Here is a 24,434-nt window from a genome sequence, read left to right as displayed (position 1 = left end):
TGTAGGTAACAATCTTTATTTATCATCTCATAGATATTTTCCAACAACATCTGCACATGCACAACAAAACATACTTTTAAAGCTAGTAGCACATCTTATAACACTCGATATCTTTGAAAAAAATTTTTACAACATATCACCGAAATTGAAAAAAAAAAGAGGCAGTAGAGTATTTGAACAAGAAATGAACATCACTTAGATAGGATGACGAAAATTCTTTCCAGCATATTTTGCTTTATCTCCCAACTCTTCCTCAATGCGAAGGATCTGGTTGTACTTGGCAAGACGCTCAGATCTGCATGGAGCACCCGTTTTGATCTGACCAGTACTCAATCCAACAACTAAGTCACCAATGAATGCATCTTCAGTCTCGCCACTTCTGTGGGATACCATGGTTCCCCAACCATTGGACTTTGCTAGGTTGTGCCTAAGTATTAAAAGTTTAATTACCACACTAGATTTTCAATTCAGGTAAGTGGAAAACACATATCAATTTTGCTTTAGTGTAACAAATAAAGAGTAAGTAACTAGCAATTCAAACAAACAAATGTAGCTTTTAACCACTTTTACAACTGAAGCTGCTTCCAGCTTAAAAAACAACTATACCTTTCCAGACATCTCCAAAAATAAACAAGAATTTCAACCGGAACTAAACAAGGCTACTATCTCATATCCTAAAATTAATTTTCTACCAGCAGCTATACCCGTGCATTATATCATGCTCCAAATTAATTTCTCCTTTCTAAAGGAGTAAACTGTATTTTTCGGGAATAAGCGCCGCCCCTGGTGTAAGCGCTGCATTGTAATATATTCTCAAAGAAATTTTTTTTAATGTATGCTCCGCACCCTCCATAAGCACGGACCCAACATTAATCTTAAAAGCACAATCAGTAGTAAAGAAAGCTGTATTAAATGTAAATAAAGAATATTTTTTTAATTTCTCATTTGTATTTTTAATTAAAGATAATGAAATATTTTTTATAAACCCCCCATTTTGCACTTTTTGCCTTTGGTATCCCTCGACTGGCCATCACTATAGATAGTTAATTTATCAGATTTCCAACAGCAAACGCATCCATCGTCAATGCCATACTCCCTGGCAGCAAGACAATTTCCAATTGCTTCTACCTTTATTACCTTAAACTTAAAGGCTGCAGTATAACTTTTTCATCGCTTAGGAGTCATTTCAAAAGTAACTCTGAAAAAGTTCTGTAAAAAAGATAAGCCAAGAACGCACGAACGACAGCAAAAGATGCAACACAACGATATGAGTGAATAGTAAAATTAGAACGAGGGGACAAGTTTCCATTAGGTTGCTTGACTATATCAACCCACTTTTGTGGGGGGAGGGAGGGATAAATTCCATTTACAAAACTGGACATCCCCCCCCCCTACTAGTACTTGCTCGCCCACGTGGATCACGTTTCTCTTCATGAAATACACAATCTGACTCGCCTTCCCTCCCCCCTCTTTGCTTTACTTGTCGCCCAAGGTTTAGGGATTTTGCAAAATGAAAGGAAACTATGTGGTGCCATCTATTAGCAGCATTTTCAACTTGTTTTTTTTGAAAAACTTAGAACTTTCTATAAATTTGAAAATAATTAAAAGACTGTATCCACTGCAGCAGCAACTTTTGAACCTTTTTCTTGTATGCGCTGTGGCACTTATTCCCAAAAATACAGTACTCAATTTTACCTTTGATACACAACACATTTGCTAAAGATATAATTAGTCAATTTGAACGGCGCAGATCGAATCGCTATCTCATTGTTACAACACATAAATTCACTGAATCACTTCTATTATGCCTTCAAAATGAGAGCATAATTTAGAGATCATATGTTAAAATATTACAAGTGTATTTACCATTGTGTGCAGGGGCATGAACAGCAATTTAGGGGTCAGTTATGACTTTTCCGGCCACTCTCAATATTGTTTACCCCTATATTTCATGCCTAGCTTTAAAAATATTGGGCCCCCTTCAGTCTTCTCTACTCCACAAATTTGGAAAGAAAAAAAAGGCCATGTCATCACTTGAGGAGTTAACTCTCAAAAGGGATTATATCCAGTTTATATATATATATATATATATATATATATATATATATATATATATATATATATATATATTTGGCAAAACTAAGAAAACATTTCATGCACCAACTGTTAGAATTTCGAATTCTTCACAATGTTTCGGTAGAATAACAAGAGACTACAGTCAACTCCCGCAACAACGCGATTCGACTTATGCGAAATGGCTATAAGGCAATATATTTCACCAGTAAATAATTTTAGACCTAACGCGAATTCTTTGCCTGTAACACGAAAATTTTCTGAAGGGAATTGCGGTGTTAAAATCTGCTTTGTTATTTGCTACTAAAAATATTTTCTTGAATGGACCTTCATTCCTTTAGCATCACTGGCAGCAGAAGTTCCCAAACCGTTCTAGCCTGAACATGGGTTTGTTTGTGTATACAATTAATTACTCGTCATTTACCATATTCTTTTTCTTCCTAATGCTAAAGTTGATGAACTATGACGACACCTAAGAGCACAGTTCCATCTAAAGTTTGAAAACAGAAAGAAAAAGAGAAAGTTTCTAACAATTGAAGAAAATAAAATCATAGGAATTCAAAACTCAAGTGAGAAATTTTTTCTCTAAAAGTGGATATAATCCGTTTTGAAAGTACACTCCTCACTTGTTTTCAGAATTTGTCTTATTTCGGGTTGATTAAAAATGGAATTTTTCAAAAAATAGAATTCTTTCTAAGGTGGAAATCACAAAAATTTTGTGAACAAAAATATTGCTCGATTTAAGCATGGTTTGCTCATTAAAGGAGAGTTGTGTCTCATAGACTGAACATTGTACCAATCAAATCCTTGATTTCAAATCTGATTTCTCCTTAAAACAGGGCTCATTATAAGACGGTTGGACTGTACCTAAAACAATCTGCTTTTTGTTTATTTCTTCTAACTTTGGCCGATCATCCCCGAATTGGCCGGCCAAAACCAGAGATTAAGAAAAGACCGCTGGCTGGTAAGTTTGCAGCATTGTTGGTCTAAAAACGAATTTGCTGGTCAATTCGCAAACTGGCCATAACACACAAAATTTCGTGATGATTAGTCGAGTAGTTAGAGTGTGAAAGCTTAACACACATCCTTAATTTCACATTTATATTAGTAAGGACTATGCTTCGGGCAATAAGTATGATGGATCCTCTACTTAGAATATGATGCAAGACATTGCTTACAAACTTATCAAAAACAAAAGAGAAATTTTACAACATTCAGTATATTTACTTTTTCTTGCCATTTTTCAAACTACTGGAACTAAATTAACTGGAGGAAAAAAACTACATTTTTTTTAAATTAGTTTTTTTAAAAATGTAGTTTTAAAAACTTTTTACTCTTATGTTTTAAAAATGTAGCAACTTGAACATTTTATTTTTTTCTTTGATTTGGAAAAAAAGAAAAAAAGCAAAAATTCTCAGAATAATTTAAAGGCAATGAAATTTGTTCCATCATAATTGTAATGAAGCCAAAAATTTCAATTTAGTCCTCCCCCTCCCCAAAATCACAAACTATTGGATACTTACGCTTTAATGGATTCAGTAACACTACCAATTTGATTCACTTTCAATAGTAGACAATTGCAAGCCTTTTTTTCAACAGCTGTCTGTATTCGTTTGGGATTAGTCACAGTAAGATCATCACTGAAATAAAAAAAAAAATTTTAAAACAAGTTTTGAATTAAGTTTGAGCAAACAAAATAAACACTTTAAAAAATGTAAAAATTACCATATTCTCCATTAGTTTATTTTTTACCTCCTTTTTGATGAAAACACAAAAATGACTCATTACACCGACGAGTGAAACATCAAAAATGAAGCTTTCACAAAATGAATATACATTTCCCAGTAAGATAAACATCTGAATGAGGACTCCTGTTTTTTTACAGATTGATAATATCTATTTCCTTTCTAAGGAATTATGTTCATCTGTCAAACAACTATTTCACGATCTACAAAGTCTAACAGTAGCAAAAATGATGCAAATGTAAGATGTTTTATGGCCTTAAGATACTTCTGAATTGCAGAACTATTGTAATGACATTGTGGAAGAAATGTGCAGAATCCTTAGTCTATCTGAGAAAAGGTGCATTGAAGAGTGGATCCAGCTAAAGAATATAGTAAAGAGCACTAGAACAGCAATTGCAAACCTTTGTAATTTGTATGAAAAGCTTCATACACTACCTCACAAAAAGTATTGGGACACCTATGAAAATTCACATCTTTACAGATTTCTCGTGAAATAAGAGATCAATTGTTCTGTTGTAAATTTTTTCACATGAAAGGGACGCTCCAGTTGTTACTTTCTTATAAGAAAGTAATCACCCATGCAATTAGGGTATCAACAACAAATTAAGGAAAAACATAATCCTCTTTTGATTATCCTTCATTGTAAATAGCTAGGAATAAGTTTTAAATTTCGGACATTAGTTAGCTTACTATGTTTGATTATTTATACTTTCGAGAAAGTATCACTAATATTCACAAAGATCTAAAAGTTTCTTTCAAAACTAATTTTTTTTTTGTAGGTATTTGGCTTATAACACTTTATCAAACTTTCAAAAAACTTCACAGCATAAAGAGATACAAAAAAGATAGAAGAGATACAAAGTACAATACAAAAATTGAAAATAAAATACTGAAAATTTGATGAAATATGAACCTTTAAAGCAATTAAGTTTTCCATCTTACATGTTAGCCAGGGAGCTAAACGACAAAAATCAATGGAAAACTGCAAATTATGATAAGAAGATGCTACTTGGTAGGAATGTTGTTTATGACTATAAAATGAAATTAAGACCCAGAGGCACTTTCAAAAACCGTTGAAAACCAAGATGGCGGCGTTTTTCAAAATGGCTACCCATATTGGAGTTTTTTTAATATATGTCGTACAAAAGAGGTTTTTATATTGAATTATAGGTTTTTCAAGTCACAGATATCATTTTGTATGTTGAGAATGAGCCAAATGTTCATTTTGGTACTTTTTAAAATATAATTTTACTAGCAGTAGTACCCACACAGCGATGCCCGTGCTAAAAATTTAAAGAAAATCTGTTGTATTAAAGAAAAATTACATCAAAAATACATTTGCAGTAGCTTTCAAATGTAAAAACTCCATTATTCATCGCTAAATTCGCCAAGCAGCTTTCTAATTAAAAAGAAAATCAATTAACATACGAAGAATGAATTTAAAATAAAGTAATAACAGTAAAATATTCATAAGCAACGAAGACAACTTCCACCAAAATGTTTAAAAAGAAAGTAATTGAAAAATTGTCTGGAAAACTGACCTAGTTTTACAGTTGAAAATTGTCTGGAAAGTGGACATAGTGTTATAGCAATTTCTCGAAAGAGAAGCCTTGAAAATTGGCTCAATTAGAATCGCTTATATCTCCTGTTCTAATGAATTGAGAAAAATGGAACAAACATCATCTTGTTTGGGAAGGAAAACCCTTTCCGACGATACATATTGTTTGGGGGTGGAAGGATTTTTTACCCCCTAATTAGCCGAAATTTCAGCTTAATTAGTTAATGAAAAAACTAATTAGAAATTTAGAATTCGGGCTTCAAGGTGCAGACCTTCGCGGGTACCTTCGAATTTTGTGCAAAGTTTCAAGGCTGTATATGCTATGGGGTCTTCTGGCCATCGGGTACAAACAAAGAAACACCGTCACCATTAAATATTTAGATTACTTACAAAAGGGATAACGTGCTTTTCAAAGTACCAATATAAAATAGGAAAAATATTAAATGCAAATATGTACAAAAGTATTAGTACTACGTCGGTAGTCAAACTGTGATTCATTCTTCGCATTAATTTTTGCATAATAGTGTGCAGGACAGACCAACACTTCTGCAGCTACACTTGTTCTTGCCGATTTTGCAGGTGCACTTTTTGAGCTCAGTGCAGGAATCTGAAATATCCGGTAACTCTGAACATTTCAGCTGCCATCCAACCTTATTCACTTGGAGATGGTGCACATATGATATGTTTGTGAGCTTGTCCCCAAATGTGTCCAGCCTTGAAAGTGTTACGCAATACTTGTTGCTGGCAAACTTTCAAGTGGCCAGTTTTTTTTTTGTCATAAACCATTTTTTCCTTGTATCATTTACAGTGTCGCTATTACTAATGGAAAAGTACAGTAGTACTACAATTTACCTTTCAAAAATTTCGCTCGATATAGAACTTTGAGGTTGTGAAATAAATAAAAAATACCACAGTTTCTTCTTTAAATATCACCCTTGCCTCCCAAGTGGGTTTTATGGACTTCCCGGTGAATCTAGGAATGCTGTCACAAAACCTATGAAGGCATGAAATCCTGGTAAAGCCTTTTTTTCTTTTTCAATAGCTTCATATATGGCAAGCACTGTAATGGATTTGCTGTTGATTCCTGTTCCAAAAGCAATCCAAAGTTTATCTAGACTTAATGTTGACAAGGAAAAAAAGTAAGATATTGCTAAGACTAAGACATCTGTATCAACAATGCACATGACAGTTTTCATGTAACCGTTTTCTACCATGTTTAGTTTTGAAGATGCAGTATCATTCTTGAGCCTGTTTCCTCTGGGCCAGGGCAGGTAACATCAATGAGGGAAGTTTTTGCAGTACTATTATTTCCTGTAATGTCGTCACCTATAGTCGTTAGAACCTGCACATTTTTTATGGTACTTACAGCTAAATGTACCTAACAGCGCAAAGAATCCTTTGTTATTTGAATTTCTCAAAACTCCTGGCCAATTTTTAGGCAAAGTACCGTGTGAAAGCACTTGTCTTCTTATTCCTGCTCCCCACTTCTCTCTAGTTTGACCTTTAATCGTTGGTGTAACATATGCCCCAAATAAAATCAATTCTCTGGCATTGGAAAGTCTCAATATATTTACAAACCTAAAGTTTAAATATGTTTTCATAGTAATCAACAAATGTTTTAGAGGTTTGTGGCTTTAAATTACTCACGTTCCTTTTCAATCCATCTAAAAAGATATTTATGATGCAGAGATTGAACTACGATCAAAGCTACATCGATCATTTATTTCGGGAGTTTAAGATAAGAAAATCTAATAGAATATTCTCAGCAATCAGTATTGACCAAACATACCAACTAAATAATGCAATAGTAAAAGGAGATGGCGGTGCAATAGGATTTACACAGGATTCATCAGCACTTAGGTGTAGGATGGTTCCTAAACCACAAATAAGCCGATTAATAATAGAAGAGTTTAAGTGTGATATTAAACTAAAACATGAAGAAAATAGTCCACTCCATCTTGAGCAGTACCACTCATTTCAAATTAAATATTTTACTAAAGTTCGAGCTCTTTATAGCACTTTGAAAGAACTTGGATATCCATTTTTGGAAAATGACCAGAACCTTATCGTAATAGATAGCAGGATTATTGTGCACAGTGATGTCAATTCCTTTTTATGTACATTTTTTTTCATCTTTTGCTGCCGCCGAAAATCCCATGGCTTTTAGGGTTTTTTTTTTGCCCCCCTCCCCTATTCATAAGCCTCAACCGTCACCACTGCTGTTAGGTACGTTAGCTGTAAGTACCATGACAAATGTACAGGTTCTAACGACTTTCGATGAAGACATTAAAGGAAATAGTACTACAAAAACTTCCCATTGATGTTACTTGCCCTGGCCCAGAAGAAACAAGCTCAAGAATGATAGTGCATCTTCAAGACAGGGTAGAAAACCGTTTCAGGAATATTGTCGTGTGCATTATTAATGCAGATGTGTTAGTTTTTGCAATAACTTACTTTTTTCCTACTCAACATTAAGTGTGGATAAACATTGGATTGCTTTTGTAACAGGAAACAGCAAATGCATTACAGTTCATGCCATATATGAAGCTACTGGAAAAGAAAAGGAAAAGAAAAGCTTTACCCGGATTTCATGCCTTCATAGGTTTTGTGGCAGCATTCCTAGCTTTACTGGGAGGTTCAAAAAATCAACTTGGAAGGCATGGATGATTATATTCAAAGTAGTAACTGTGGCATTTTTATTTATTTCGCAACCTGAAAGGTACGTAGTAGTACTACTGTACTGTTCCACTAGTAATAGCGTTATTGTAAATTAAGCAAGGAAAGAGTCTAATATGACAAAAAATCGGCCACTTGAAAGTTTGCCACCAACAAAGTGTTGCGTGGTGCTTTCTAGGCTGAACACATTTTGGGACAAGCTCACAAACATATTAAACGTGCACCATCTCCAAGTGAATAGGGTTGGATGGCAGCTGAAATGGTCAGAGTTACTGGAAATTTCTGATTCGTGCACCGAGTTCATTAAGTGCACCTGCAAAAACAAGTGTAGCTGCAGAAGTGCTGATCTGTCCTGCACACTACTATACAAAAATTAATGCGAAGAATGAAGCAGTGTTTGACTAAAGACATAGTACTAATATTTTGGTACATATTTGCATTTATTATTTTTCCTATTTTTATATTGGTACTTTTAAAAGCACGTAATCTCTTTTATAAGTAATAAATTTATACTTAAAAAAAAGAACCAAAATGAAGATTTAGCTTATTTTCAACATAAAAAATGAAATCTGTAACCTGAAAAACCTATAATTCGATACAAAACAATCTTTTGTACGACATATTAAAAAATCTAATATGGGTAGCCATTTTGAAAAATGCCGCCATCTTGGATTTAAACGGTTTTTGAAAATGCCTCTAGGTCTTAATTTCATTTTATAGTCATAAAGAACATTCTTACCAAGTGGTATCTTCTTATCATAATTTGCAGTTTTCTATCGGTTAGCTCCCCAGCTATGTGCAAAATATAGCAATTTACAACTTTCATTATTTAAAACTCAAGTAGGTCCTACAACTCATAATAAAATCTTAAAAATTCAGAAAGATATCAGTAATCTAATGAGCTGATTCAATAATTCTGGGATAGGAGACTAATCTTGAGGGGTCGTTCGCAAAATTTGCAAGCGATGGTTCAATGTTATTCATAAAAAGATTTTTTGGAAGGGCTTTAGTACAGCCTCTAACATTTTAATAGTGAAGTTTATACCCGCCCCCCCCCCCCCCCTACAAAAGGAAAAGTAGTTACATCAAAGGATTTTATCATGCACTAAACTACATAAAGTTATGTTTAGTTATAATACATATTTACCCAACAACTTGGTTAGTAACTTGACCACAGTATTTTGACCATGCAGCCCAGTCATCTTGATCAAAAGGATCTTCAATTGATACAATAGGATACTGTTTGATCCAGTCTAAATAGAGTTGACCTAATTCATCAGGTGTAATGAATTTTGAAGGATCTGACTTTGGGTTCTTGAAATCCAAGTCATACTTTCCATTCTTATGAAACTCTGATGCTGCAACATCCATGCCTATTTCAATTTTCCCCGTATATCCTGCAATTTCAATAGCTTCCTTGATAAGTTCCAGACCTTCCTTGTTTTCCTGAATGTCAGGAGCGAAACCACCCTCATCTCCAACACCAGTAGCAGCCAAACCAAACCTATTATTGAAAAAAAAAAAAATTAGAAAAAGGAAGTACAGTGAAGCACAGTTTATAAGTTTCTCTTTTCTACGTTTTTATCATTTGTATTTTTAAATTGGTCCCTGCAAAGTCAAATTCATATAAACTTATACTTACACCTTTTTTCATTTATGCATTCTTTCATACAATCCCTTCAAAAATGTATAAATGGTGCTTCACTGTATTCATAAAATAACCTTAAATTTTGAGTGCTAAATGAGAAGTAAACCAAATGATTTTTACATAAATTGTAAGAGAAAGGTTCTTAAAATTGATTTGTTCTCTTTTCACTTCCAGGTTCAACTTGTAATTTATACTGTTTTAAGCATTAAACATCAGTATGTTTTGCTTCAGTCATCTTTTCACTTCATATTAAGAGATTTTAAATTTTGTTTTAAAATACAAAGATGCCTCTTAAATTATTTAACACAGGCAAAGAGTGCAAAATGGACAAAAAGTCTAAAATTGAGGATAAAATTTTGCAAAAAAAGGGAAACCTTATATTTACATTTAGAAGCAATGATATACTTTGCCCAGTACACTTTTTAGAAAGATTATTGTTTGTTGTTTATTCTCATTCTGTGGAAGTCTTAATTCACTTAAGATTTTCAAGAAACAAGCCAAATTTAAAATAGGCTGAACTAATATTCTATCATCTTACTTTTGTGCGATTTTAAATTTATAAAAAGGAAATCAAACTTATTTCAAAATTTTCCACGAAGGGGGATACTCCCTGCCCTGGATCACCCAAAGGCCTATCGGGGAACTAACCAAAGCCAGGTAGGCTTCAATCAAAAAACAATTCAAAACCGCTTATGAGTTAGACACTGTGGATTCAGATACAAGATCTAGTCCGGTGGTGTCCATTGCCTGCTCACTTTCTCCACCTTAATAGCTGCTGAACAGACACAGATCCAGTGTTGCCAGATTGGGAGAAATTTCCCCATTTTGGGGAAATCTGGTGCTCTCTGGGGAAATTGAGGAAATGGATTTTGAGGGGAATTCTTTGGGGAAACCTGGGGTAAAAAACTCGAGGAAAAAAGAATTTTTTTCGTATTTAGATTCGCGTCAAGAAGTAGTAGTTATATTGTTTGTATCAAACAGAGTTGGTTTAGCTTTGCTCAACTTTATGGAATTCGCATTTCACATTAGTAGAATATTATGCTACGGAATTCACATTAATGTTCTGTGTGAGTAACTAGTTGATACGTGAAACATGGTAAAAATAAGTGTGATGAAGAATGTTCTTAGATAAATATATACAAAAATCATAGTTTAAATGTACGTACAGAAGCAAAGTAAATGCGAGTAGAAAAAAAATATTTGATTTTTTCTTTTCTCTCAATCAGGCACTTTTATTTATGACTAGTGGCACCCGCACGGCTTTGCCCGTAGTAGAAAATTAAAAAGGTATTTTGGTTCTCCTGTATATTTACAAAAAATGCATGATGAATCTCTCGCCAATTGGCTAGCCCACGTTACGGTTCCACGTTATGAGAGCTTGCTAATTTACTCTTCCATCTTATGACAATTTTGCTCGGGAAAATGTTCTTAAAATTTGAATAGAAAAAGATCAAAATCGAATTTTCAAAAAATCGCTTAAAGGTTCACACTCCCATGCTACAAACTAATTCTTTGCCAAATTTCATGAAAATCGGCCGAACGGTCTACAGGATCACAGGATCTCTGGGCGTTATGCATGTCCCAGAGATCCTGTGACAGACAGAGAGATATCCAGACAGACTTTCAGCTTTATTATTAGTACAGATAAAGAAAAATAAAGATAAAAATGGGAAGAACAAAAAAGTTAGGGAATTTTCTAAGAAAATTTGGCTATTTGGAGAAAAAACATTTTCAAGAGACAAAAATATTAGAGGAAGTCTATTCATTTTCTGAAAATATTAATGAAAAAATAATTTTTGAATTTGGGGAATTTTGGTAGAAAACATAGCTTTTTGGGGAAAAGTTGGAAGGGAATTGGAGAAATCTGGATTTGACCATCTGGCAACACTGCTGATCTGATCAAACATCTGTAAAAGTTTGTAGTTTTATACACTCTGAGCATATTATATCGAAAGACAAAATCCACGCCAAAATATAGAAATACACGATTTCTCAAAGCCAGGGTGTCCATTATCCTTTCCTGCCCCCCCCCCCCCAAATGATAAGACTGGAGCAAATAGGTGAAAGGTAAACATTGTCATGGCCAAAAGTCTGAAATTGTCCCAAAATTTAAGAAAAATTCAAACAAATCTAAAGAATCTCATCTTGGCCATCATTTTCAATTGAATATGTAGCATGAATTATGGAATTGAATGATCACATAACAGGGTGGCGACAGAAACTCTGAAAAAAAGTTCCGACTTTTCCCTGATTTCCCTGATTAAGTTCACCAAATTTCCCTGATTTGCGTTGCCAATGATAATGGTTTCCTTTCTTTGCTCTACTTAGAATCCATTGTATGTTTGTATAAAATGCAATATTTTAAACGTTTTAAGTTGTGTAAAGTTGAACTCAAGATCTATTTTTTTAAATGCTACTTTTTTAACAAAATGGTAAAAAAAACATATTAAGTCAATTTTTTGGGAAAAAAAACAACAAAACAGTATATTAAATGTTTCTACATGGAAAGATTATAGAAAATTAAAAAAAAAAAAATACTTTACTTCCAAAAATCCCTTAGCATAAGAATTTTAAGGAACTATTAAAATCACTCTTAAAAACATGTGTATTTATGGTAGAACTAAAAAGTAATTGAAATTATTTTGAACTAAATTTTTAAACAGCATAATAATTGTTGCAAGAATAACAAGTAATAGTGATATAACAGAAGTAATGTAGTTATTCTTATATAACTAATTGACATATTTATGCAAAACAAATGAAATCTTTTGACATCCATTCATAGGGAGCTTTTCTCTAATCAAGAACATAGGTTTTAATGAATGTACACAGCATTTTAACAATAAAAAAATAAAGATATTTACTTAAGTACACAGGTTAACTCTATTTCAAATGATTTCAGTATGTAACGAAAAAGATCTTAGATTGCTTTTGTAACAAACAACTTTGAAATGCAAGAAAAAGAAAAGCAATTAGTTAATTTCAAAATATATAAAAGAAGAACACAACTTGGTTATAAAATAAAAGAATTATTCAAGTCTGAAGAAAAGAAAACCTCTATAATCTGCGGTGACAGCAAATAGTATAACGGCAAAAAACAAAGATTTTATTGAAAGTTCAATTTTAGCAATTAAATTACAAACGCGAAGAAGTAATAACTTTTAAGCTTTAATCAGTATTAATTCAAAAACCAAAGATTTCTTTTCGAAATCGTGATTAGAGTACGCTAATCACTTTTAATCTTTGCCTGTGTGGTTGTTTATTTTACATCGCATTGAAAGCATGAAAGGAAATTTCAAGCTTGGTAAAATAAACAGCCTAACAGACACAGAAGCATACTTAGGAAGTTCATCTCATGGCTAATAAGTAAGATTCAATACCTTGACGTTGAGGAAAAAAGATGCAAAAATGTGCGGCAGTGTATAATCGCACCTCATTAATTTCATTTATTTATTTTTATTTATTTATTTATTTATTTATTTTTTTTTGAACAGATAATTGGCGGAAAATGCGTAGGGAATGAGGATACTTAATTTTATAAAGCAAAAAAAAAATTGTTTCTTCATAAAATCAATTTTCCCCGATTTTTTGTTATTTTTTCGAAATTCCCTGATATTTCCCCGACTTTTCCCTGATTAATAAAGTTCCCTGACTTTTCCCTGATCTCCCTGATTTCCCTGATCTGTCGCCACCCTGCATAAGCTACTGTGGTCCATAAAAGCTTGCTTACATACTGAAGAGAGCATACCGGGCTATATATAATTAATAAACAGTGCTCACATTGAACTGCACAAAAAGATTTAATGTTTAAAAAAAGTGGTAATTCCAGAAAAGAAATTGTCCTAATTGATTATCCTCCCTTTTTTGTAACAAATCCTTGCAGGGTAATTATTTTATAGCTATACTCTTTAATTTTCATTCTTGCACCATATACAATTTATTAATTGTCCTTTTAAAAAGGAAGTTTCAAATACGATAATGAAGACTAAGGTCAAAACTTGCAAATCCTGCATTAAGTGAGTTTTTCCAAAAAGAAAAAATGACCATGTGCTACTATATCAGCTGGATTTCTCAACAATAGAAAATGCTTCCGACTTACTTCTTTTTAATGACATTCTTCAAATGATGGTAGACTTCAGTTCCCATTTTCATTGCTTCAGTGAAGTTTTTAGCACCAGTAGGTAAAATCATAAACTCCTGCATAGCCAATTTATTACCAGCATGACTTCCACCATTGATCACATTAAAGGCAGGAACAGGCAATATTATTTCTTTTACGCCTGCTAGATCTGCCAAGTGTCTGTACAATGGAATACCCTAAAACATTAAGATTTTTTTTTTTAAGAGCCAAATGCTTGAAATAAAATGAGACAACCGTTTCATGATGCATTTCATTATTTTTTCAAAAAATGGTATTGATTAATACAAACTTAAAATAAGTCCTCGAATTTCACTCTTAAAATAACTAATAATAAATTTTAGGATATAGATTTACAGTAGTGTAAGCAGGTATAAGAGGGTCATTGAACAACAAAAGGTAAACAGGTCTTAGAATCAAAATTACTGCATCATGGTGTGTAGATTAAACCTTAAGGATGCAGCTGATATTGGGCCGAACACACTGGTCATATATATAGCCTGAAATTATATGCAGGAGGACCCACTTACGAGCCCCATTCAACGAGGAAAATGAAAGCTATCTGTTGGTGTCATGGTATAAATGTATTTGAATATATTCTTTTAGTAAAAAAGTGTTCTGCTTTTTTTCCCTGAATTAAAGAGGGAGAATATTATGGAAACATTAAACAAATTACAATTTTAGAGAAAGGAGAATTAAATTTAATGAAAAACCCCCAGTATTCCAAATCCTTTTTAACCTACTTTCCCATGAAAGTAGGAAAGGCTTAACTTACCTTAAAAATATTGCAAAAAAAAAGTCAAATATCGAAAGATTAAAAAATAGGTATTGTGATGGGATATATCTGTCAAAATAACTTTTATGTAAATAGGCTGATTCAAACAAACTGTTTGAAAGATCGACCAGGACACATCATTCCAATAATTTACATTTTGATATGAACTATTTTCTGTTCAGTTTTCAAAAGTTCAAAAACTGAACAACAGCGTCTATGGAGAAACTTAAGGCCATTATAATTCCTGAACTTAAAGGCAAATTTGCTTCAAACAAACAGTTTGAATAATGCAATGTAAAATGTAGGTGATAAAACCTTTCATCAATTAACGTTTTATGCTCTATAATGAAAACTAAATGAACTTCTGTTAACAGACAATTTCAGATAGCTATTTTTTTTACTTCACAATAAAATTGTAGCAGAAATTTACCTCTTATGTGTTCTATTTTTTGTTCTAAGCTTGAATTTGGATTTCAAAAAGTGGCAAATATTAAAGAGCATAGTTATGTTTTGAGCTTCATGTTGAATAAAGGATATTAATACGTAAAAAAGCAATTAGAAACTTTGTACGATGAAATGAGTCAAATCATGACAACATGTATCCTTGTACAAATAAAATTAAAAAGAGTTAAAAAAAACCTCTGCAAACAGCTGTTCCAAGGTTCACTCTTGAATTGCTTTTATTCACACAAATATACAAATAATCTTAATTTTACTTAAAAAGGTATCAACCTACGGAGAAAAATAAATATAAGGAAAAAATGCAGTATGTTAAATGACATGCAATATGTACAATTATGATATGAAATACTATGTAGAAAAAAGCTTAGAGAAAAGATCAAGTTTATTTAATATTTTTCCAACTCTTGTCATTTTAAAGGCAATCAAATTAAATGATAAATTATGCACTTCAATTTTTTGAGATTGATAAGTTATGATAGGGTGTAAAAACAGTATTTTTATAACTTTTTCCGGTAGAATTTGGTTGCTTCATTAAGGCTGGCTATTTAGTTGCTATTCTGAGAAAAAATATTCATTGCTTTCTTTTTTGAATTAATTCGGACATTATAGGAAAATTAGTCGCCCCATTTGTTTTCTCCTAGTTTAGTGGAGATTTTTCTTTCAATTACTGGTTTTCCAACTCTTTAAGATGAAAGGATTCAATTTTATAATTACCGCTCTCTACATCACTTCAGTTATAATGGTGACTTGTGATAATTTGAAAAGTGACACAACAGTATGGAATTAAGAGATTGCATACTAAAAATGAAAATTATAAAGAAAAATTAATAATACTTATGATGTTTAAGAATAAAAAATTATGGGCATACAAACAGCTAGTTGATCGAAAGAAAAATATCAAAACATTCTAGTATGTAGTAAAATCTATGTTCATTGCATCATTAGTACTGATTTTACTAAGTGGTAGTTTGATTTCTTTAAATTTGATCTTAACAAGTGATAGATTTTAAAACTGGCAATTGCTGTAAATGAATTAAGCATCTAACATATTAAAATTTAAGAGTTCCATAAATAAAACCTTTATCAGTTTTATTTATGGAACTAATTCTAGTTAAAGTAGGACAAAACAACGTTAGAAGAAGCACAAATTTGCAAATTACAGCAAACAAGTGTTTCTGAATTACAGGGAACACCTTTTTCAATGCAGAAAATAATGAGCATATGGATGAAAAGACATCCGACAAAAGCTAGGCTCTAGTTGACCAAAGGATTTATAAAAATTTTAAATGAAGACCATTGCTAAAATCAACCGCTAAAATGAAATAAAGTTTTCTAAAAGGAACGATTTTACGAACCAGTAAGGACTATATTCAGGGGTCTGTCCAGGATTTTTCACAGGGTCCGTTTTTTGTGAAAAATCAAATAATTTTGTGAAAAATGAATTAATTTTGTAAAAAAATCAAAAAATTTCGCAAAAAATTTTTTTTGTTAAAACAAAATTTTAGAATTTAGAGACGGCACAAACTGCATCAATTAAACTAAAAGTTGAGTGTTTTCCTCTTCTATGACAAGAAAATCATTCTGGATTTTTTTTCTGATATTTGGCGGAGGGGGGGGGGGGAGGCATCGCTCTTTCAATTATCAATATTTATCTACCATTCTGTATTATGTTAAATTATACTAGATATATTTCTGTACAGTATTTAAAATAACTAACAAAAATATAAATAAATGAAACAATATTCAGAATAGGGTTTAGCATTCAACTTTTTGACCCAAGACACTCTTAAAAAGCACAGAATTTCGTTTAATACCTATAAATTCCGTGATTTTAACAAAAATAAAAAGATTTTTCAATTGTTTACCTCTTAACAAAGCGTAATAATCATCAAAAATTCGAAAAATCGGATTCCCATAGCGGACGCAAAGAGATCGCAATTCTCAAAGTGAAGTCATCAAAAGTATAAAAACGGCTTGTAAAAGAAATATTTTTGATAAAATTATTTTAAAATTGCATTTTAAAGTCCTATGATAACATATCATTAATATCTGTGGACACAATTGACCCCAAAAAAAAAATAATAATAAAATAAACCATCTATTCAGCATTTTAATTTTTGACTCATAACAGAAAATGGAATTTTGCTTTAAAAACTTGAAATGAGAGTTCTAACAGAAATAAAGAGACTTTTCATTTATTTGAATCCTAATAAAGCGAAGTTAGCTTGAAAAAAGAACAAAATATGATTCTCATATCGGATTGCATTTTTCAAAATGTAGACATCTAAAGAAAAAAAAAAACGGTAATTAAAAGTTTATTTAAAGTTAATCATCCTTGTTAGCATCGAAAAATCAAAACCCATATAATTTTCTCCCAAAATAACAATTAAACATCGCACCGCATCGTAAAAACGCAAATATTGACAAGCCGACAAAATGATGAGAATATTTTCTAATCAAGTCAATATAAAGGTTCAACGCCAGACCCTAAGTGGTGATAGTTTTGAAGTTGGTAACCCTATCTGAAGCGATCATATTTTTTCCTCACCCTTACTATCCCTTTGCAGTTCTAAGTTCATTTCGCAGATATATATTATTGTTTATTAAATCATGAGAAAAGTGCTTACCAATGCCCTCTCAGAAAAGTTTACAACAACACCGCTGCTAATTAACTGTGATAAAACAAACAACCATTATATTTTTTTGGCAGTAGCAATTATTTATCGCTGGCAGGAGCATTGCAAGAGTGCCATTTTTTTTTTTTTTTCAAAATTAGCCGATTTTGTATAAGCTGATCCCTCTAATTTGACTTAAAAAAGGTTCCAAAAATTATCGGTTTATACACAGAAATATGCGGTTTATACACAGAAATATGAGTTATTTTTCTTTCAGATTTGCTCTTTCAATAAACAATTTGTGACAGATCCGATCTTGTTTATCAGAATTTTGTGAAGGGTCCGTTTTGTTTGATCGGGATTTTGTGAAAGGTCCGTTTTGTTTGATCGGGATTTTGTGAAAGGTCCGTTTTGGTTGATCGGATTTTTGTGAAGGGTCCGTTAACGGACCCAAATATCCTCTGGCCAGACCCCTGATATTAGAATTCCATTTTCCTGCTTTTGTTGGTGCTTTGAACAGCTGTGAGCAAGTAAATTTCCTATATAACTGGTGTTCACATGGTTATAAAGGGGTCATTCCACGTCAATTCAACCAAGCCATGACACCCACCAACTCTGATTTTGATGAAACTTGGTGAGTTTAGTCCTTTAATGTAGAAAAGTATCCACATCAATTTTTTTCTTCTCAATCTGCTTTAGTTTTCATTTTACGGATAGTCAAAATTTTCAATTTTTCGTATTTTCCAAACTACGACGATTCTGAACGTTGATTGAAAATAATTTGTATTTCATTTATTTTTCAGCCAATTTTTATGAGAATTTACAGTAATATTAATGAAAATAGGATTTCGGAAAAAATATAGAAAAATTCTAAGCAATATTTTAAAAGTAGAAAAAAAAATATTTTCGTAATTTTTTTCTCTAAAAGTATGAAATACGTTAAAGTCAATATCAACCAAAGGGAATATGATAATCAAAAAAATTCTTTTTTCCTGATAATCTTAGATGTGTGTTTTGTCATTAAAAGAAATAAAAATCAATGGCTTTTTCAGTTCTTTACATTTTTAGCTTAAAAATATATCTGCTTCATTGGTTTTCTTTTTCTATTTTTTTTTTTAAATTTTATTTATTTTCCCACACTACTATCAAAAAATGAATGTATTTATAAATATAAATATCTCAATAATTTGCACATGAAATACCCTTAATTTTTATTTTAATCACAAAAATGCTATTTTTTTTTTTAGAAATTTCATTACATAGTACACTAGTGCAGCCAGAAATACCATCTGGAAGGAGGTTTTTGGACCAAAAATACCTTCTGAAAGGGGTTTTTTGGATTAACAATACCTTCTGAAAGCGATTTCTTGATCAAAAATATCTTCTGAAAGCGATTTCTTGATCAAAACAGTCCTTTCATATGCAGAAACTACTGTATTAGAATACACATATATATTAAAACCAATGCTTTTGGAAGAATCTTAAAAGTGTGTTCTGCCATTTAAAAAAATAAAATTAATGACTATTACATTTCTTTTTAGGTATGTATATATTTAAAACAAAATATTTTCGAAAAATTTTCATTACCCAATTTCTTTACATAGCTGTATTATTTGTTAAAATAAAGAGCCTAGAAACAATTTTTAATGTATTACCTATTTTATTAAACATTCAGCATCTATCAAATCAGCCTGTTATTCCTATTTACAAGATATTTTTTTATTTACTTTTTCTCTGAAATATTGATTCCACTTAAATGTTTTTCCAACTTCTTTATGAAGTATGATTATTAATATTTTATCACCTTTTGCAGGAAATTCAAACTTTTTCAGAAATATTTTGTGATGCAGACAAATAGTTTGAATTCTTGTTCTGATTCAGTGCATAGCTTTAGGAAAATTTGTTCATCTTCAGACAAATCATTAACATTTTTTATAACTTATGTGCTCCATGACTAAATTTGTGACAGTGAGTTAATGTCAACTCTCCCACACTACATTTATCTTCCATTTAGGTAAACATAAGCAGCTCTAAGCACACAGAACATCTAAATGCAACTTACTGCAGTAGTTGTGGAATTAAAGTATCTCAAAGTTTGACTCGAATATCTGTCAGTTTCAGTCTTTATGTTCAGCATTTAATTTGCTTCTCTGTGTATGGGGAAAATCCTTTTGCTCCTTGAAACATTGATCAAAAGGGAATATCAAATTTTAAGAAAAAGTTTTTTTCTGACTCAACAGTATACTTATTTGTAACATTGAATCATATGGCAATTAAGGAATAGTTTCAGAAAATACCCTTTAGAAACTCTCAATTTAACAATATGATCATTTTTCTTGCAATAAAACTAGAAACAGAATTTATAACTTCTTGTGCAGGATTATGAGTCTAGCTGTTTGGTAGGAATTTACGGCGCATAATTATCATTTGACTGTAATTTCGAGTTTGAGTGCTTAAGAATTCTCTTTTATTTTTGAAAAACAATAGAACTGCTTTAGTAACCAGATATTTAAAAAAGGGTATTTTTTATCAACAAACATATTTGTATGTCCCCTTATTAAGAGAAACTCAACCTGAACAAATTTCATGAACTCCTTTTTTACATACACCACAAAGCAAGTTGCATAGTTTATTCCTTTGATTTTTTTTTTAACTGTGCAATTCACACTGTAGCAAGTTTCACCTAGAAAATTGATCTTAAGTAAAAATATTTTCCCTCATCCCTGATTTATTTTTGGGTTGCCAATCATTCCTTCTCTTTTTCATACGGCAACTCCATGTCCCACTTTAATAGTGAAGCAGGCGTTCGCATATGCTCTTACTACCTATGCTCTCCTACTCTATGGAACTTGTCTGTTTCCATTAAGTTTAATCAAATTTTCCGATCAAAAGCTACTGAGAAAACGAAAGTATTTATAATGCTTTCAACTTCATATACCCTGTACCCATAAGTTTAACTTCTTCACCACTCTATGGAACTTGGCTTTGCAAGAGACAAATGAATAAATGATGAGTAAACAGCACATGAATTATAAACTTCCGCCATTACAATAGTATTTTTGAGAGCCCCCGTTCTACCCCTCAGCCCTCACGAACTCCTAGGGGTTCGCAAACCACTGGTTGGGAAATGTGTAGATGAAGAATTTGTGTTTCACTTTTGAAGTAGCAGACCATTTTACAGGCTGGAAGAAAGATAAGAGCACTTTTAAATAGGCTACATGTCAGTGGCGCAGCGAAGGGGGGGGGGTGAACCCCCAAGGCATTGGTTTTAACATACATGCATATTCTAATAGTACAATAGTTTGTGCATATGAAAGGACTGTTTTGATGAAAAAATCTCCTTTCAGAAGATACTTTTAATCAAGAAATCCCCTTCAGAAAGTATTGTTGATCAAAAAACCCTTCCAGTAGAGATTTGTGGTCCAAAAACTCCCTCCAGAAGGTATTTCTGGTTGCACTAGTGTACTATATAACGAAATTTGTAAAAAAAATAGCATTTGTGATTAAAATAAAAATTAAGAGTATTTCATGTGCAAATTCTTGAGATATTTAGATTTTTGAATACATTTATTTTTTGATAATAGTGTGAGAAAATAAACAAAAAAAATAAAATTGAAAAAAAATTGAAGCAGATATATTTTTAAGCTAAAAATATAAAGAACTGAAAAAGCCATTAATTTTATTTTTTTAATGGCAGAACACACATCTAAGATCATCAGGAAAAAAGAACTTTTTTGATTATTATATTCCCTTTGGTTGATATTGACTTTAACGTATTTCATACTTTTAGAAAAAAAAATTACGAAAATAATTTGTTTCTACTTTTAAAATATTACTTAGAATTTTTTTATATTTTTTTCTGAAATCCTCATATTTTCATTAATATTACTGTAAATTTTCATGAAAATTGGCTGAAAAATAAATGAAATACAAATTATTTTCAATCAACGTGCAGAATCGTCATAGTTTGGAAAATACGAAAAATTCAAAATTTTGACTGGCTGTAAAATGAAAACTAAAGCAGATTGAGAAGAAAAAATTGATGTGGATACTTTTCTACATTAAAGGACTAAACTCGCCAAGTTTTACCAAAATCCGTGTCGGTGGGTGTCAAAATGCCATTTTTTTGGTTGAATTGACATGGAATGACCCAAAGAGATGAAGTGTAATTGAAAGAAATATAGGACAAATAACTTTATTAATAAGAGGATATTTTAGATTTTTGAAAAAAAAAAAATAAATATTTATGGACAGTAGGTTAATTGCGACTCTTGTACATGAAGTTATGAAATATTTATTTTACGACATTCAAAACCTTTTATATGTGAATCTTATGAAAGAAAAAAGTACAGAAACATGAGAGTGTACAATTGTCAAGTGTAATTTTTACCTTTTGAGCAGCACCAGCTTTAGCCACAGCAATAGAAACTCCTAAAATAGCATTTGCTCCTAGTTTAGCTGATGGGGGAAAAATATGTATAAATTAATTTTTATTATACTAAAAAATTTTTTAAAACATAAGTATCTGGGCTAACCTACAACTTCATGTAAAATTATTAAAGAATCTTTTGCGTACATTAAAAATTTGGTTACTTAACAATATATTATAGAGTTGTGGAAAAGTTTATTATACTTCTGAACAACAATTTTTTTTTTCTTGTCTTTTTTCTTTTAACAGGAAGAAGGTTTAAGTTGCAGTGAGGTATAGATAAAAAGGAGGTTAAACTGTTTTACACAAAACTATAGTTCCATAAGAGAACCTAATTTATCTATTTTAGCTTAGCCACAATCAAGAATCATTTCAATACAAAAGGAATATAAGTGTAGTGGAAAAAAAATATTTCACTTTTTATGCATATTGTTTTATTTTCGGTACAATAATATTCTATTATTTTGAATGCATAAGTGATGAAAACTAAGTAGATTACGTTAAATGCAGAGTATGTTATTTAGAATTTTAGTTAAGTGATTTACCAATGACGCTTTTAACTAATATTTCGTATAGTACAAATTTATCTTAAGTTCATTGTAGACTAAAAACAAAATTAAAAAACACACAACCTACAACTAAAAACACTGAATATTCCATTTTTAGAAAAATAAGAACTTGAGAGTTAAGACTAACTAGACCGCAATCATTTCTGTGTAATGCTGAAACCTTTAGTCAAAAACAGGTTTGTCATTACAAAATCATCTAGGTAAGAGGGGGGGGGGGCAAGGATATATATTCAATGCATGCATCCATAAAAAACCTTTTCTATATGTAAAACCATACTTTGATAAAATCTAAAACTGTTGGATAACTAATAACTTCATTAAAATTTTTTGCAAATGAACAATGTATACCTCTTGTTTTACATCACTAGCAACAGTAAAAATAAAAGCAACATACAAGTGGAATGCCACTATGCATAGGCGGATTAGGGACTGAGTTCCTGGGGGGGGGGGGATTTTTTTTTTTGAGCAATATTAGTTGTAATCAAGGCTGGTTTAAATTCTGTGGCAGTAAGCTTTTTCAGGTTTTTGGGTCTCTTTTGTAGTTTGCACAACTTTTACCTACCAACAACCTATCCAATTTTAGGGGGTCCAGGGGGTTTCTCTCCTGGAGGAATTTTTGTAAAATAGATATAAAATTCTGCATTTTGAAGCCTTATAAGACTTCATTAGAACTACCAAAATCGCAGAAAAAATAGCAAAATACCGTTTTGTGAATTAGGATAATAAACAGTAAAAATTGTCTTCAGGTTGACAAATCAGCGACAGCAGTCCTCCGAGAGAAAAAGCGAGCGGGCTGCCCATTTTGACTATTCATAATTTATACACTTGATAAAAAAATTGAAACACCCTTTGCTTAGGAATTTCAAAGACTTGTCTAATCCGTTTCGAGGACAATTAAAATTATTTAAGGCACTTCATTTGCCTTTTCCAGTCTGAAATGTTGTACTAGATTATACAGTTTTGTTCAAACTATGTAAGAAACAACTTCTTTAAAAAAAATCGATTTCTCATTTTAACAACTTTTTTTCATTTACAAGCAGTGTAAAAAAACAAGGAATAGAGGTAGTGTTTTTTTTCCCGGGCTGAACAGATTAATAATATGCAGTAGAAGTAAGATAGAAGCAAGCAATGCAAAAGACTTTTGCAAAATACTGCACTGCATTTGGATTAAATAAACAGCAAGATATGAGAAATGCGAGTCATAAAAATTTATCTCCAGTAATATTACAAAAATGCGAGAACCACGAATTTTACATTTTTGATGCAGGATGAAGCAAGGAACTAAATTTAACATTTTTCGGCATTTATCCCTCTACCTCCTTCTATTTGTTATAAATGCTTAAATTTATGGTTTGTATCCATACTTTTCCAAACCTTTTACGATTTTCAAGCACTTTAAAATGAAATTTTTTCAAGTTCTTTCCTTTTTCTTGCTGAGAAACAAATGAAATTTTCGGGAGTTGGAGGCCTTTAACAAAGCGGGTGCCTTAAGCTATAGTAAGTTTAGTTTATAGGTAAATCCATTTTTTTTTTTTCAAATCTTTGTTTTAGTTTCTAATGTTGAAATAATCGTCGATTACTTTAAGCTGAATACATAGCTCGTTCATTGGATATTTTCATTTATATACTTGTCCTAAAAGCTTTCAGTTCAAAGTAATCGTTCAACACATTTCTGCATCCGAATTACTACTTGTAATACAATGTACCCCCCCCCCCCCCCCAGAAAAGGACGGTTACTCTTCTCTT

At 31.7% G+C, this 24,434-nt stretch overlaps 1 protein-coding gene across 1 annotated transcript in view; it reads right to left on the bottom strand.

Annotated features, from left to right (window-relative positions):
- LOC129224438 (enolase-like) overlaps nt 1–24,434 on the bottom strand; it is a 30,531-nt gene continuing 6,097 nt past the window's right edge. The window contains exons 5-9 of the mRNA XM_054858893.1: nt 22,081–22,148; nt 13,800–14,017; nt 9,200–9,556; nt 3,597–3,713; nt 1–427 (exon numbers count right to left, since the gene is read on the bottom strand). Coding sequence (XP_054714868.1) covers nt 196–427; nt 3,597–3,713; nt 9,200–9,556; nt 13,800–14,017; nt 22,081–22,148 — 992 coding nt within the window. The 3' untranslated portion in view covers nt 1–195. The remainder of the gene's footprint in view (nt 428–3,596; nt 3,714–9,199; nt 9,557–13,799; nt 14,018–22,080; nt 22,149–24,434) is intronic.

This window comes from Uloborus diversus, chromosome 6, assembly GCF_026930045.1.
Source record: "Uloborus diversus isolate 005 chromosome 6, Udiv.v.3.1, whole genome shotgun sequence".
In the NCBI taxonomy this organism is placed as follows: domain Eukaryota; kingdom Metazoa; phylum Arthropoda; class Arachnida; order Araneae; family Uloboridae; genus Uloborus; species Uloborus diversus.
This window is presented reverse-complemented; position numbering and strand designations above follow the sequence as displayed.